A 13,396-nucleotide genomic window follows, 5' to 3' on the forward strand; every position below is an offset into this window, starting at 1 on the left:
TCTCCTTCCTAGGGGCCTTGAGGTAAGTAACAGCATCCTCTCACCCCATGAGGGCTGGAGGATTCAGAGGAGAATTCAAGGTCTTACCTATCTAGGTCACCCTAGTGGGTGGATCACCCCACTCTTGCGGCATGCCACGTGGTTTTTCCCCTTCCTGGCAATCCAGGAAGGAAATCTCCTTTCAGTGGGGGCTGCATTCTCTGGGTGGCCATTCCTGACTCCATATTTTTCTGTCCAAAAGAACCAATCTGGGAGGAGGAGACACTTTTCTCTTTTCAGTTCATCCGACTCACATTCCTTCTCTCATCATTTGCCAAAAAAGAAAAAAAAAAGATCAGTAAGAACCTGTGGGGAAAAAAATCACCCTTATCTTAGTTCTGTTCTTTAAAATTCCTTCTGTGTCTTCCTTCCCACTGAGAGATGGGAAGGACTGGGGGGTGAATAAAGAGAGACAGGCAGGGTTCGCTGAGTGCCCACCACGCCAAGCGCTGTGCTTGGTGCTAAGACCGAGATCGGGTCTGCGGGTCCTCAGCCCCACATGCGGTGGGCGTTCCCTTCTGCATTGATAGATGAGGTTCGGAGACTGAGGCTGCAGGGTGGGCAGTGCTGGACATCCCCTCTCCGGATGGAGCCAGGTGAAGCCCTGATTTCTGCACGTCTGGAAGTCCCTTGGCTGTGATTCAGGTGCCCGAGAATGCGCCCCTCCCCACTCTCAGGCCGCAACAGCCGGAAATCTCACCTGAGCACCTGAGCTACAGGACTTCCCCGGCTGGGATTGGAATTCCCAGAGTCGGAAATTCCCATGCCCTCAGGGAGAGGTAATTAGGTTCAGGCTCCAGTCTTCTGGGGGATGGGCACATTCGACCTGGCTTTGTTTTCTGTGGGATCTCCTGAGCCCCAGTAGTCCAAGGAGTGGGGACCAGGTCAAGGGATCTTAAGTGAAGCCCTTGAGGAGAAAGGACTTCAGGGAGCAGCCTCCCACCCCCAAGGAGGGGCAGATGCAGAATCAATTCCAAGAAAGACCATGTTTCTTTTCTAAGCACACTTTATTTCTCGCCACTGACCAGTAGGGCGGTTACAGGCACGACTCCCCTGGGGAGCACAGGTTTAGCGATATAGCGACAACTGGTCACCAAATCAACATTATTTAGAGAACTTGATCTGATAAATATTTTTAAAAACATAAGCAACAGGAGGCACAGAGGCCAGGAGGCCAGTTGGGAACAGTCCACAATTCAGCTCCGTTTTCACAGAAAACATGTTCCGAGTTAAGGCAGACCCTATGTTGGGCCTCCCAAGACGCTCCAACCTCCGGAATAAATACATTCATCAGTAAATAAATAAATAATAAATAAATAATAAATAATCGCCAGTGCAAACATAAATATAGGGAGAAGGGCACCGTGGGGGAGGGGTTGTCCATTTCAGGGGGGAGTCTGGAAACATTTGAAGAAAGGGGGCCCTGTGGTCCATGCATGTCAAGTTGGAGATCTTCTTGAAGGATGTTCTGAAGTGCTCTGATCAGGCCCAAAGATGGCCTGGCCCACAACTTCCAGGTGTCCCAGGCTGCATTGAGCTGAGGCCCTTGGTGAATTCTAGAAGCCCCAGTTTTAATTCTTGGTGGTGGCCAGGGCCCTGTTGTCCAGCCCTGAATCCTGGGTTACTAAGTGTTGTTACTTAAAGTTCTAGCCTGGGGCCTGGCCCTGCATCCCTAATTCCCACTCTAGGCCAGAAGGGGCTGAGGGGGTGTGAAGGAGTGGATGGATAATGAAGGGATGGAGGTGGGCGAGGATGGATGTCCCGCCCCCTCATAGGGCGATGATCCCAAAGTAGACCTGTCCAGACTGGGCAAAGTCGAGATACTTGGGCAGATTGATATTAGCACTGAGTCGGTCCCCCTTCTCCAGTTGGAAGACCCCACCCAAGTAGATGGGCTCATACCAGGGCCTGGCCTCTGCCCCCTCGGGGGTCTCCCTCTGGCAAGGGCTTTTGATGGCAGAGAGGAGGTCGACCGCATCCTCGTAGGAGACAGCAGTGCGTTGGATTTTGTGGGTGAGGAGCACGAGGTTGGAAGGGCAGCCTTGGCCCTTGAAGAGAACCTGGGAGTAGATGAGGTATAGCCCGTCCGAAGGGACCACCAGCTGGTTGTTTGTCAGCTCAACTCCGTTGGCCAGGAGGGCATTGGCGACCTGACTCAGCCATTGGAGCTGCCCCTCAGCTTGGGGGTTTGCTGGAGGGAGGGAGAAAGGGAGGGAACCGTGAGTCAGTCTGACCTTGTCAGTTCCACTCTCCACATCCTGGCCCTCAAGTTCTGCTCACCCCCACATCCGGTTCCTGTCCCCTCTGTCTGTCTTCCCACATCCCATCTGGCCTTGAGGCTCTGAGTATTCCTCTCAGGCCTGTGCTGTTCCTCCACCCTCTCCCTCAACTCAGCGAGTCCTCATGTTATCTCCATGAGGTCTGTCTCCCCTCAGTCTGGTCAGCACCCCAAATCCTCTCCCTCCCTGTCCCATCTGTTTCTTCATCCTCAGAATGCTTACCTACAACATGGGCCACAGGCTTGTCACCTGGGGTTCGAGAAGATGATCCTGATGAGGAAAGAGAAAAGCAAAAGGTAAATCCTTAAGTTTCCCAGAGAATAACTTTCCATTTTGACCTCCATTCTTCCCCCACCCCCCGAAAAAAAATTTTAAATTTCTCCCACTACCTCCAATCCCAGGATTGATCCATCCAAACCCAGAGTTAAGCGAGAGAGAGGGAGGTTTTGGAGGTACTTACTGAGTGTCTGGGCCAGAGTGTTGAGCAGCGGCAGGGTATTTGGGTGCTGCTGGGAAGAAGAGGGAGAATTAGCATCTGAGCCCCACAAGGCTGCTTATCTAATTTGCACTCTGTCCTGATGTGTCTAGTTTTCTTTCTCCATTTATCCCTGCCTTCATCCACCCAGTCATGTGGTCAACAACTTTCACTGAGTTCCTTCCTGCCTCCTGCCTAATGCCCTATCATCATCTTTCCTTCTCTCTCCTCCCTCACCTCTCTCCTTATCTCTTTCTTACCTCCCACATCTCTTTCTGTCTCAACATCTTTATTCAGATCACTTGTTTTCCCCCATCTCTCTGCCCACACACCACACCTCTCTGCAGAATCTCTCTTTGTGTGTGTATATCTGCTTGCTCATTCATTCATTTAACAAACATGAGCAGACTTCTTCCACGTGCCAGGCACCTTTCTTTTTCATCCCCCCTCTTTCTTCACATGTCTTTCTGCCTCCCCATCCTTCTCCACTATTTTCCTCCCTACCCTTCCTCACCAGCACAACTCTATCCTCAACCTTTCCCCCCATTTCTCTGTGTGGAAGAATGAGCCAAGGCTGGTGAGGCACTCACCTCTTCCCCCTGGGGACCGATCACCCCGAAGTGCAGCAGGCAAAAGAGTGTAGTGGCTCCTGCTATGAGGAGAAAGAAGAGGCTGATGCACCAACACCTTCTGGAGCCCTGGGGGCTTCCTGCCTTCTTGGAGAGCTCCTCCTCAGCCAGCTCCACATCCCGGATCATGCTTTCGGTGCTCATGGCGTTCTTTCCAGAGGGGTTCAAGTCCAACTGGGAGCTGGTGAAACCCTGGGGCCGTGTGTGGTAGCAGGAGAGAATTGCCTGGCTGCTTGTCTAGGGGTGTGTTGCCTGAGAGATTATTTTCAGGTGGGTCTGGAGTTGCTTCTCTTTCTCCTGGCTGGTCCCCTGGTGTCCTCGCTGAGGGAGCTTCTGCTGGCTGGGCTGCAAACAGCTGTATTTATACGCCTGTGGGGTAAGAGGAGGGCGGGGAAAGGCTCTCATTCAACCAGCGGAAAACTTCCTTGGTGGAGAAACCCATGAGCTCATCTGGAGGAAGCGGTAGTGGGCTCTACACCTTCTGTCTCAGTTTCTTCTCCATCACGGGGCCAGGGGTTTGGAAAGTTGGGGACACCCAGGCATCAAGGATACTTCTCACCCTCCCCATTCAGATTCTGAGGGGGGGCTTGCTGGGCCAGTTACTGCTGTGTACTTAGGACCCTGGAGACTGAACCCCAGATCCCCTCTGTCCCCCAGTTCCCATTGTCTCCATTATTGGGGGCAAATACATGATTTGTTTCCTTCTTATTTCCATACAGGACTCAAGTAGGGGGAGAACAGGAAATGGGAGGGGCTTCAGAAACATGAGTCCTTGGTGGGGAGAAAACTTGTGGGGGAAAACTGTCCTGAGTTCTGAGACATGTGTTGGGATCTCCAGGGTCAAGGGCCTGGGGGGAAGGAGAACTGGGGACACGAATGGGGCCTCTGTAAGGGCTGGGTGGGGATAGTTGGGGCAGGATTGGGACAGCCCCAGAGGGACTGAAAGCAACACTGGGAATTCACACCCTCACCAGGGCAGGCCTTCTTCTTTCATTCTGACCAGGGCTCAGTGCTGATTCCAGTCTTGGCTCCCAAGAGAACCCAAAACCTGAATTTTGCAGGAAGCACCCACTCCTCAGAGCCCCTGTGTGTGGTCATGTATCCTCAACAAACTTCTGTTCCCTCCAAATTGCCAGAGACACCTCTAGCCCTCAGAACCTCCGTGTGTGACCACGTCACTCCAAAGCTCCCTGCATCCCCCAGGCGCTAGCCCTAGGTGCTATCCCACTCCTCAGGGATCTTGTCTTCCAAAGGGTCCCCATAATCTACCCACAAAGCCTTGCCCCCGGGTCACTCACGTTTCCCAGGAGCCCCTTATGCCCCTTGAACAAGCTATCCCCTCCTTTCCTTAGAGTACTGGAAAACTCTTCCCTCCCAGACAGACACAGGCAGACAGCATTTCAGAGAAAAGAGGTTTATTGGACTTCATAGAGGGTGAGATGACTTCTTGGGGGTTGAGGGGGTGACTAGCAATGGTTGGCTCCTAAGAGCCTTTTGCTTTCTTTAGTGCCCCCCCATCCCACTCCCCCAGCCCCACTTTTTTGCTCTCTCCCTAGGTCATCCTTGTGCCAATGGCCTCTCACTCTTCATTTTGGGCATACACTTCTCTCCCTCTTCTGATGTCCCTCTATTATCCCTTCTCTCCATAAATAAATAATTTAATAGTTTCCCTTCATAAATAATCCCCCCTTCCTGCCTCCAGTCATCCACCAAGCTCCCGTGTGTGTTCCCTCTCCATGGCGAGGGCCAGGACTGCAGGACAGATGAAGAACTCTGGCAGGAATTTTTTAGGCAGGCTTGAAACCCTCAGCTGAGCATCCGGGCTGCTTCAGGGAGGTGTGGTTCCCTGGGGCACCTAGAATTCCTTCTTTGGAAACTCCAGGTGATGTGAGCAGGGAAGACTTGAGACTGTTGGAAAGGTCAAAGGAGAGATGTGGTGACCTTTGAAATGGTCAGAATAGAGGCAAAATGGGGAGAAGGTCCTGAAACCAATTTTTTTCTTTCTGGATTTTTCTACAAAGCAAAGGCTCCAAAGAAGACACTGCTGGGACTGAGGAGGAGGTGACAGATACCATCTGTGTGAGTGGAGAGCTGGTCTCCCTGTGTGAGCAGGAACACGGCCCCCTGGTACACTGAGCGCACCCAAGGACTCTGTGGCCCTGGAACCACTGACTTCTGAGCACTGAGGAGAGGCACGTGGGAGGGGTACTGGGAGGAGAAGAGCTGGACTTCGTGGGCCAGGTAGAGAGGGGTGGCCCCATGTTGGCCTTCTCCGGAAAAGACCACCTGGGAGTAGACGAAGTAGAGACCGCTGGTGGGAACCAGGAGAGAATTGTTGCTCAAAGAGAAGCCATGACGGAGGAAGGCACGGTCAGTGTTTGCTTGCCAGCGCAGAGAATTCTGGGTGCTGGGGTCTCCTAGGAAGAGTCACAGCGGGTGGGGTGGTCAGGACCTTGGGGTCAGAGGGCTCAATCCTAAGAAAGCAGGTGGTGAACTGAGTTCCTATGGGATTACTGGGAGGACAGATGGGAGTGGGCTGCCTCTGCTTTTGGGGGGTAGGAGAAGTTGGACAAAAGGTGGAGTAGGTGCTTGGATCCCTGAAGGAGGGGAGGGAGGAAAGTTGGGGGCTACATGTCTGAGGAGGAAGATAGATGTTTACCAACAAGGTGGGCAGCAGGTTTGTGGGTGTCTTGGATGAAGTGCTTCTGGGGGTGCTGGTGGGCAGTCCAGGCAGCTGAGGGTGAGAGGCCAACATCAGGGAGGCCCTAGGGGAGAACAGAGTGGAGAACCTTGTGAGCTCAGCCCTAGAGCTGGGTCTCGGTTTGGCTGGGCCATACCCCAACCCCCATTCTTCTGCTGCCTCACCTGGGCCTCAGGTGGCAGGGCCAGCAGCAGCCCCAGAAAGAGCAGGGGGGTGCCGCTGCACACCCTCAGGAAGTAGAGACATCCAGGTGGTGTCATGGGGAGAACCTGCAGGGGAAGAGACCGTGAGTGGGGCGGGGTGCGATGCGGAAGACATCCTCCTGCCAGTGGAGACAGCTACCCGAGAGACAGCGACAGGCACGGGACAAGATGCAGTCAGGGAAACCCCAAGGTGAGCCGGGGGAAGACAGAAAGAAACAGATGGGGAGGGAACAGAGGCCGCATGGCAGAAACAGAGAATGTGTGACCGAGACAGAGAGAAGGAGACTGACAGTTGAGAGCGCCAGGGAGGGAACAAACCAAAACCAAACCCATTCAGGCCCAGGCAGAAGGTGCAGGAGTGGGGGGCGCAGGCACAGGCGCTGCCTGCCCCGGGGAAGGAGTCTGCAGCTCGCTGCCCAAGCAGATAGGGTAAGAGTCTTACCTGCTGTGCGGGGGCCCCTGGGCCTGGTCGCCTGGGTCCCTTTATAGAGGAAGCGGCAGCGGCAGGCAGCGGGCGGGTTCTAGGCCAGGCTGGGGCCCGGGGAAGCCCCCAGGGCTTAGAAGATGCTGCTGTTTCAGTCGAAGGCAGGAAAGGCTGAGGCCTAGGAGAGAACCGCAGGCTGGGGGCTCAGACAACTGAGTTCTGGGAAAGGGAGTAGGGTCAGGGGAACCACGGGCTGGGAGGTCCCGGGAGTGGGGTCAGGCTTAGGTGTTCCAAGGAAGGGACAGTCAATTCGGGGAGGAGAAAGGAGAGCAGCTGGGCTGTGGGCTGTGGGCTGGAGTCCCAGTTCCCTGAAGAACAATTATATATAACATCTCTGCACTCTTGGCTGATCACTGTCTTCTCTCTGTACCCATTTCCTGCCCTTGTATGCACGTCCTTGTCCCAAATGGCTCAAGTCACGCTATCCCAGTATCTGTTCCTTCCAGCTTGTCTGGTAGGTTTTTTATCAAGAAGTTCCATTATATATAATTTATACCCCCTTGCTTTAGGTCTGCTATCCTGGTAAAAATATTCATGGAGCCCCTTTTTGCTCTGGCTTGCTAGGTAAATGTTATGGAAATTGGCCTGGTTTGCTAGGTAAATGTTATGGTCCCCCTACCCAGGGATGAGGCCATGCACTTCTGTATGAGGAGGTCTCTCCTCACTTCCAAAGGATGTCCTCCACCTCGCCTCAACCTTTAGTGAACCCCAGTTTCTGGAACACTGGCTTCCCTCTTGGTCCCTGTATATACCCACCCTGCAAAACACACTCCAGGAACAGGGCAGACAACTTCCAAGGTTCTCTATGTGGGAAACTTCAGAATTCCACACAGGGAGACCACCAAGGTGGGGGGCATCCTCTTTTGAAACTGCATTGGTAGAGCCACTATGCTGTTGAATATCATTGAGGAGCCCCCTCCTCTTGAAGTGATGTGTGACTTTGCAATGGTGAGGTGCACATCTCTATGGAACCACACAGCCGCCACTCAGTTCAACATACTTCTTGGTGCCCAGAAGGTTTTCCTGTGCCCCCTTCCAGCTGATACCCTCCAAAGATAAACAACTACTTCTGTCCTCTAGCACCACAGTTTTTCCTGTAAATGAAATCACACGGACTCTGCTTGTTTATGTTGCTTCTTTCACTCAGCATTGTGTTTGTGAGCCAGGTGCTTGCCTGTATCAGGGTTGTTTTTCTTCAATCATGATATAATATTCTATTGTGTAAATCTATTATCATTTATTCATTCTGCTGTTGATGTGCATTTGGTTTGTTTCTGGTTATTGACTAATATGAACTTTTTTTTTTAAAGATTTATTTATTTATACAAGCACTGGGTACAGTGAGAAGCGCGGGAGGGTGAGAGAATTCACCAGAGCCATAGTGGGGAACAGAACAGGCAGAGTGACAAAACACACTGCTGAGGGGAGCAATGGGCGCGGCAGGAGAGGTCTGTCACGCCATGAGGGACCCTCGCCGGTGGCTGAAGAGCCTGGGGGCAGCTTCGCAGCCCAGCGCTCAACCGCTGCGCCACCAGGGGAGGCCCGTAAGTTGCAGGTGTTAAAAAAGCAAGGTTTTGAAAGATGATTTTATTCATGCTTTTTAAGATTGAGGAAATACAAATTGACCACTTCAAATATTATTATTACTCTTACTGATGTTATGCTTTCATTTGGAGGGTTTTGGAGAGGCTGGTGGAGGAAGTTAAATCCTTTCCCTTTGGGCCTCCCTGGTGGCACAGGGGGTTGAGCGAAGTTCTGTGAAGCTGTCCGTAGCCTCTGCAGCGTGGGTTCGATCCCTAGCCTGCCAGGGAGATGCCCATATGATGCAGCAGACCTCTCCTGTCTTGCCCGCTGCTCCCCTCAGCAGCGTTTTCCATCAGTCTGCCTGTTCTGCTCCCCACTCTGTCTCTGGTGAGTCCTCTCACCCTCCCGCACCTCTGGCCTGTGCCCCAGTTCTTGTGTGCATGAATAAATCTTTAGGCAAAAAAAAAACAATAAAGCCCTCCCCTTTGCTGTACTGGGCACTCTGTTCTCCCCTGTGGCGCAAAGTTTCCTGGGGATTCTGGAGGCCTGTGGCACAAGAGATACACTCAGGGTGTAGGGTGTGTAGCAGCTAATTATCCTGTTTTCTTCCCTCTACTTAAGACCCTGCAACTTTGATTTTCATACCTTACTAGTCTTATTTGGTATTTCTTTTCACTTTCACCTAATTTCTTTAGCTTTCTTTCCACATTTATTGGGCATGTTATACAAGGCATTGAGGATTGCTCCCCTTATACAAGGACTGTACAAGACAGTCCTTGGTCTCCAGGAGCTCAAAGACCAGAGTAGAAGACAGTTTACTTACCAAATAATTACAACAAAGTGTGATAAGTTCCATGACAGTGGGCTTACAGCAGCCGATAAAATAGCTATTGGGCTTGACCTGGGGCACGGTGATTCAGGCATTATATTCAGGCAAATTCAGAGAGTAGTACTCTAGTCAGAGGGAGTGGTATGTGCAAAGACTGGAAGTAACAGAGAGAATGAAGTGTGCTCAGATGTGCAACTGGGCACAAGTAGAAGGCGCCAAGCTGAGGCTTGGGAGGTAAGCTGAGAACACACCCTGAGGGAGTGAAAACCCAGAAAAGAGGTTTGGATTTCATTTTAATTATGATATTGGATTTCACTCTAATTATGATACCACATAAGTGAGGGAAGATCCAGCCACATCAGTATGTTAGAAAAATGAGTCTGGGGGCCTCCTGGTGACCTACGGGTTAAGTCTCAGTGCTATCACACTATCACTGCTGTGGCCTGAGTTTGATCCTGGCCAGAGGAGCTGACCCACATGGCGCAGCAGACCTCTCCTGTCTCGCCCGCTGCTCCCCTCAGCAGTGTGTTTCAGTAGATCTGCCTGTTCTGCTCCCCACTCTTGTCTCTGGTGAATTGTTGTGACAGGAACTTTGTTGCTGCTCTGCGGCAGGAAAACTATGAGGGACACAGCAGTTGTGGAGCAGGTTTGCACGGCAAGACTCTGCAGCTTGAGCAGAAGTTCCTGTGCCATTTATTGAAAGCACACAGGCTAGTAAAAGCTGATCATGTGATGATGGTATGAGGAATAAAGTCCGGAGGGTGGGACAGGAATGGGGGACAAAGCTTTACAAGGGACAGGGAAGGGGACATTGTGACCACTCGTCAAGAGACATTTGTGTCAGCAAAGTATTTGATGTTATCACAGGCAGAGGTATCCCAAGACCACCATGGAGATAGTCACGTAATCAGGTCAACAGCGGCCTAGGCATCCCTGAAATGAGCTATGCTCCATAGGTAGTCAAGGGATGCTCTGCTGTGATTAGTAGATAGCAAAGAGGTCACAGTTGCCCATGAGTGGCCAGCTAGTAGCCAACTCATAGGAACCCACAGTGAATCTTCTCAACCCTCACACCTCTGGCCTACACCCCTGTTTTTGTATGTGTAAACAAAAAAAAAAAATCGTGAAAAAAAGAAAAATGAGTCTGGAAACTACATAAAGGATGGATTGGGGTACTGGACTTAGAGGGCTGGAGGAGAAATCCAAAGTGCAGAGACCAGTTAGGAGAGTTTTATAATAACCCGACAAGGAGATGACAAGAACCTGCATTTATACTGAGACAGGAACAGCAGAATGGAAGGAGTAGTCTCTAGGCAATATCGACAGGTCTTGGTGACTGACCAGATGTAATGGAGGAAGAAGAGTAATCATTTAATAGATGCTTCCTTTAAATATTTTAGTCCGTATCCTGGCTTATTCTTTTTTTTTTTTTTAAAGATCTATTTATTTATTTATTTATTTATTTATTTATTTATTTATTTATACAAGCACTGGGTACAGACAGAAGCGCAGGAGGGTGAGAGAATTCACCAGAGCCAGAGTGGAATGACGAAATACACTGCTGAGGGGAGCAGCGGGCGTGGCTGGAGAGGTCTGTGCGCCACGTGGGACCCTCGCCGGTGGCTGGGGATCGAACCGGCACTGCAGAGGTTGTGGGCAGCTTCGCAGCCCAGCACTCAACTGCTGTGCCACAAGGGAAGGCCCTATTCTTTTTTTTTTTAAAGATTTAATTATTTATGCATACAAGAATTGGGGTACAGGCCAGAGGTGTGTGTGGGGGGATGAGAGGATTCACCAGAGACAGCGTGGGGAACAGAACACATGGATCTACTGAAATACACCGCTGAGGGGAGCAGCGGGTGAGTCAGGAGAGGTCTGCTGCTCCATGTGGGTAGCTCCCTGGCTGGCCGGGGGTTGAACTGGTGCTGCAGTGGCTGCAGACAGCTTCATAGGTTGCGTCTTAACCCCTTGCATCACCAGGGAGGTCCCTGGCTTATTCTTTTAACCTACCATCTCCTGTATCACTCTGGAGTACTGGCTTCACTCTTGGTCCCTGTTCTTCTCTTTTTCTCTAAGTTCCTTTATTCTGGCGCAGTGTGGGGGGCTCCCTTTTTCTTCCTGTTGTCTTTTTTGGTTTTTCTCATGTTTGGAGCTGTTGGACCATGGGATCTCAGCTACATAAAAATGTAAGATGATGTTGCAATTAGTGGTGACAAACAGAGAGAAAGATAGAAACTTAGTCAGAGAGGATATTGAGGGACAAAAGAGGAGGGTGCGAAGTGAGGAGGAGACATGAGAGACAGAGAGGAAGGAAGACCAAGCGCTGGGCTGAGGCTTGCTGTCACGGGGATTGCAGTTCGCTGAAGAGCTCCTTGAGATGAGCCAATCTTGGTTTCAATCTCAGTTTCAGAGGTTGTGTGAAATTTGGTTTCTTTTTGAGGAGGCCAGCAGTTGGTTTGGGGCTTTCCCTGGGTGGGAGAGGTGATGACTGGAGTCTTGTGCCCCACACTCAGAGAAATAGAATCTGTATAGTGGTCTCTGTGGAGAAAACAGTGAAATCTGAGGCCTCTGAATGAGGCTAAATTGACATTAAACCCAAGCTTGAACTCAACCTCAAAACCTGATGAGAGACCTAATGTCAGTTTTGACCCTAACCCAAATTTAACCTCAACCCAAATCACACAACTCAAACTCAAGCCTAACCTCAAATCTAAACACATCCCGATATATTAACCCCCCCAAAGGCTTATCCTCTAGACTAACCCAAACCTATTTCTAGATCTTATCTTGAAATCAACTCATCTCCATTCCTAATTTTATATTCAATAGTTGAACCAGACGGCAAACGTAAGTCCAGTTTGAGCCATAAACCTAAAGTTGAGATTTATCTTGTGTTACCCCCTTTTTCAGCCATCCTTATATTTAACAAATACTTATTGAGTGCCTGTTAGGTGCTGGGCACTATTCTAGGTGGGAGAGATGTGGTGGCAAACAAATCAAAGTACCAGTATTCAAGGACTCGCATTCTAATGAGGCAAGGCAGAAAAGAAGTACACTGAAGAAGATCTCAATTACAGTGCTGTGAGGAAATAAGACAGAGCCATGTGATAAGAGTGGCAGGGGACTGGGCCTCCTTGGTGGCGCAAGGGGTTAATCACAGCACTGGGAAGCTGTCCGCAATCTCTGCAGCATGAGTTTGATCCCCCAGCTGGCCAGGGAGCTACCCACATGGCACAGCAGACCTCTCCTGTCTCGCCCGCTGCTCCCTTCAGCAGTGTATTTCAGTCAATCTGCCTGTTCTGTTCCCCACTCTGCCTCTGGTGAATCCTCTCACCCTCCCGCATATCTGGCCTGTACCCCAGTTCTTGTATGCGTAAATAAATAAATCTTAAAAAAAAAAAAAGAGTAGCAGGGGACTATTTAAGACACAGTGGTCAGTAAAGCCCTCTCTAAGAAAGTGGCATTTAAGCTGGGACCCAGTGACAAGTAGGAGAGAATAGATGAAGGTTTGGGAGAGAAGCAGTCCAGGCAAAGGGAACAACTACTGCAAAGACCAGAGGTGCAAATAAGCTGGGGGGGGGGTGGTGAGAACAGAAAGGAGGTCAATGTGACTGGCGCAGAGGAAGGAAGGATGGGACAGAGGTGGTTAGGAGGGCAGTGGCCAGTCACAGGCACCCTGGATTTATTTAAACATGGGACATCTTGGAGGGGTCAGCGTGTGTTAGTGTGTGGAGGTGGCGGTGGGGGGGGGTGTAGTATGTTGGGGGGAGAGGGAAGTAAAGAGGGGAGGCAAAGATCACGTGGCACCTGCATTTCCATGGCTCCTGGATCATAGGGGGCGAGACCGACAGCAGGGATACCTGTTAGAGGCAACTGTACTCATCCTGCAGATAAAATGGGGGCAACGGTGGAAATGAGGAGTAGACACATTTCAGGAGTGGGATGGACAGGGTTAGATGATGAATTGAATGGATGAGGGTGGTGGAAGATGGGGAGACTGGGAGAAAAGCAGGATTCTGATGGAGCGGGAGAACCAAATGTTCAATTTTGGATGTAAGTCTAACTCTATTAGACGTATGTTCAAGTGAAGATGTCCCTTGGTCGTTGGGTATGTGAGTCTGAGTTTTAGAAGGTTAGAACTAGGGAGACAACATGAAGTTATCAGCATGAAGATGGTGTTTAAAGGAATGGAACTGGAAGAGATATCTTATCTTGTGCATGCCATGAAGATCT

The 13,396-nt window shown here is 50.7% G+C and overlaps 2 protein-coding genes across 6 annotated transcripts; both read right to left on the reverse strand.

The window, feature by feature from the left end:
- Nucleotides 1-1,808: 1,808 nt before the first annotated feature.
- On the reverse strand, nucleotides 1,809-3,566 carry TNF (tumor necrosis factor; the record flags this gene model as incomplete). Of its 5 annotated transcripts, none has more annotated exons than XM_084228454.1 (4): nucleotides 1,809-2,230; nucleotides 2,541-2,588; nucleotides 2,737-2,773; nucleotides 3,384-3,566. In XM_084228454.1, the coding sequence occupies 4 exons, from the start codon at nucleotides 3,564-3,566 to the stop codon at nucleotides 1,809-1,811; spliced, it is 690 nt and encodes a 229-aa protein (XP_084084580.1). The 5 variants fall into 5 exon arrangements, with proteins under 5 accessions (XP_084084580.1, XP_084084579.1, XP_084084578.1 ...); XM_084228453.1 differs by lacking the exon at nucleotides 2,737-2,773 and adding an exon at nucleotides 2,779-2,818; XM_084228452.1 differs by lacking the exon at nucleotides 2,737-2,773 and adding an exon at nucleotides 2,779-2,824.
- Nucleotides 3,567-5,435: 1,869 nt separating this feature from the next.
- LTA (lymphotoxin alpha) lies at nucleotides 5,436-6,383 on the reverse strand (the record flags this gene model as incomplete). The annotated part of the gene is made up of 3 exons (XM_084228012.1): nucleotides 5,436-5,839; nucleotides 6,082-6,187; nucleotides 6,288-6,383. 3 exons carry the CDS (start codon nucleotides 6,381-6,383, stop codon nucleotides 5,436-5,438), a joined length of 606 nt encoding a protein of 201 aa, XP_084084138.1.
- Between the last annotated feature and the right edge of the window lie 7,013 nt (nucleotides 6,384-13,396).

The sequence above is a fragment of the Talpa europaea genome (genome assembly GCF_964194135.1).
Source record: "Talpa europaea genome assembly, chromosome: 2".
Lineage (NCBI taxonomy): Eukaryota > Metazoa > Chordata > Mammalia > Eulipotyphla > Talpidae > Talpa > Talpa europaea.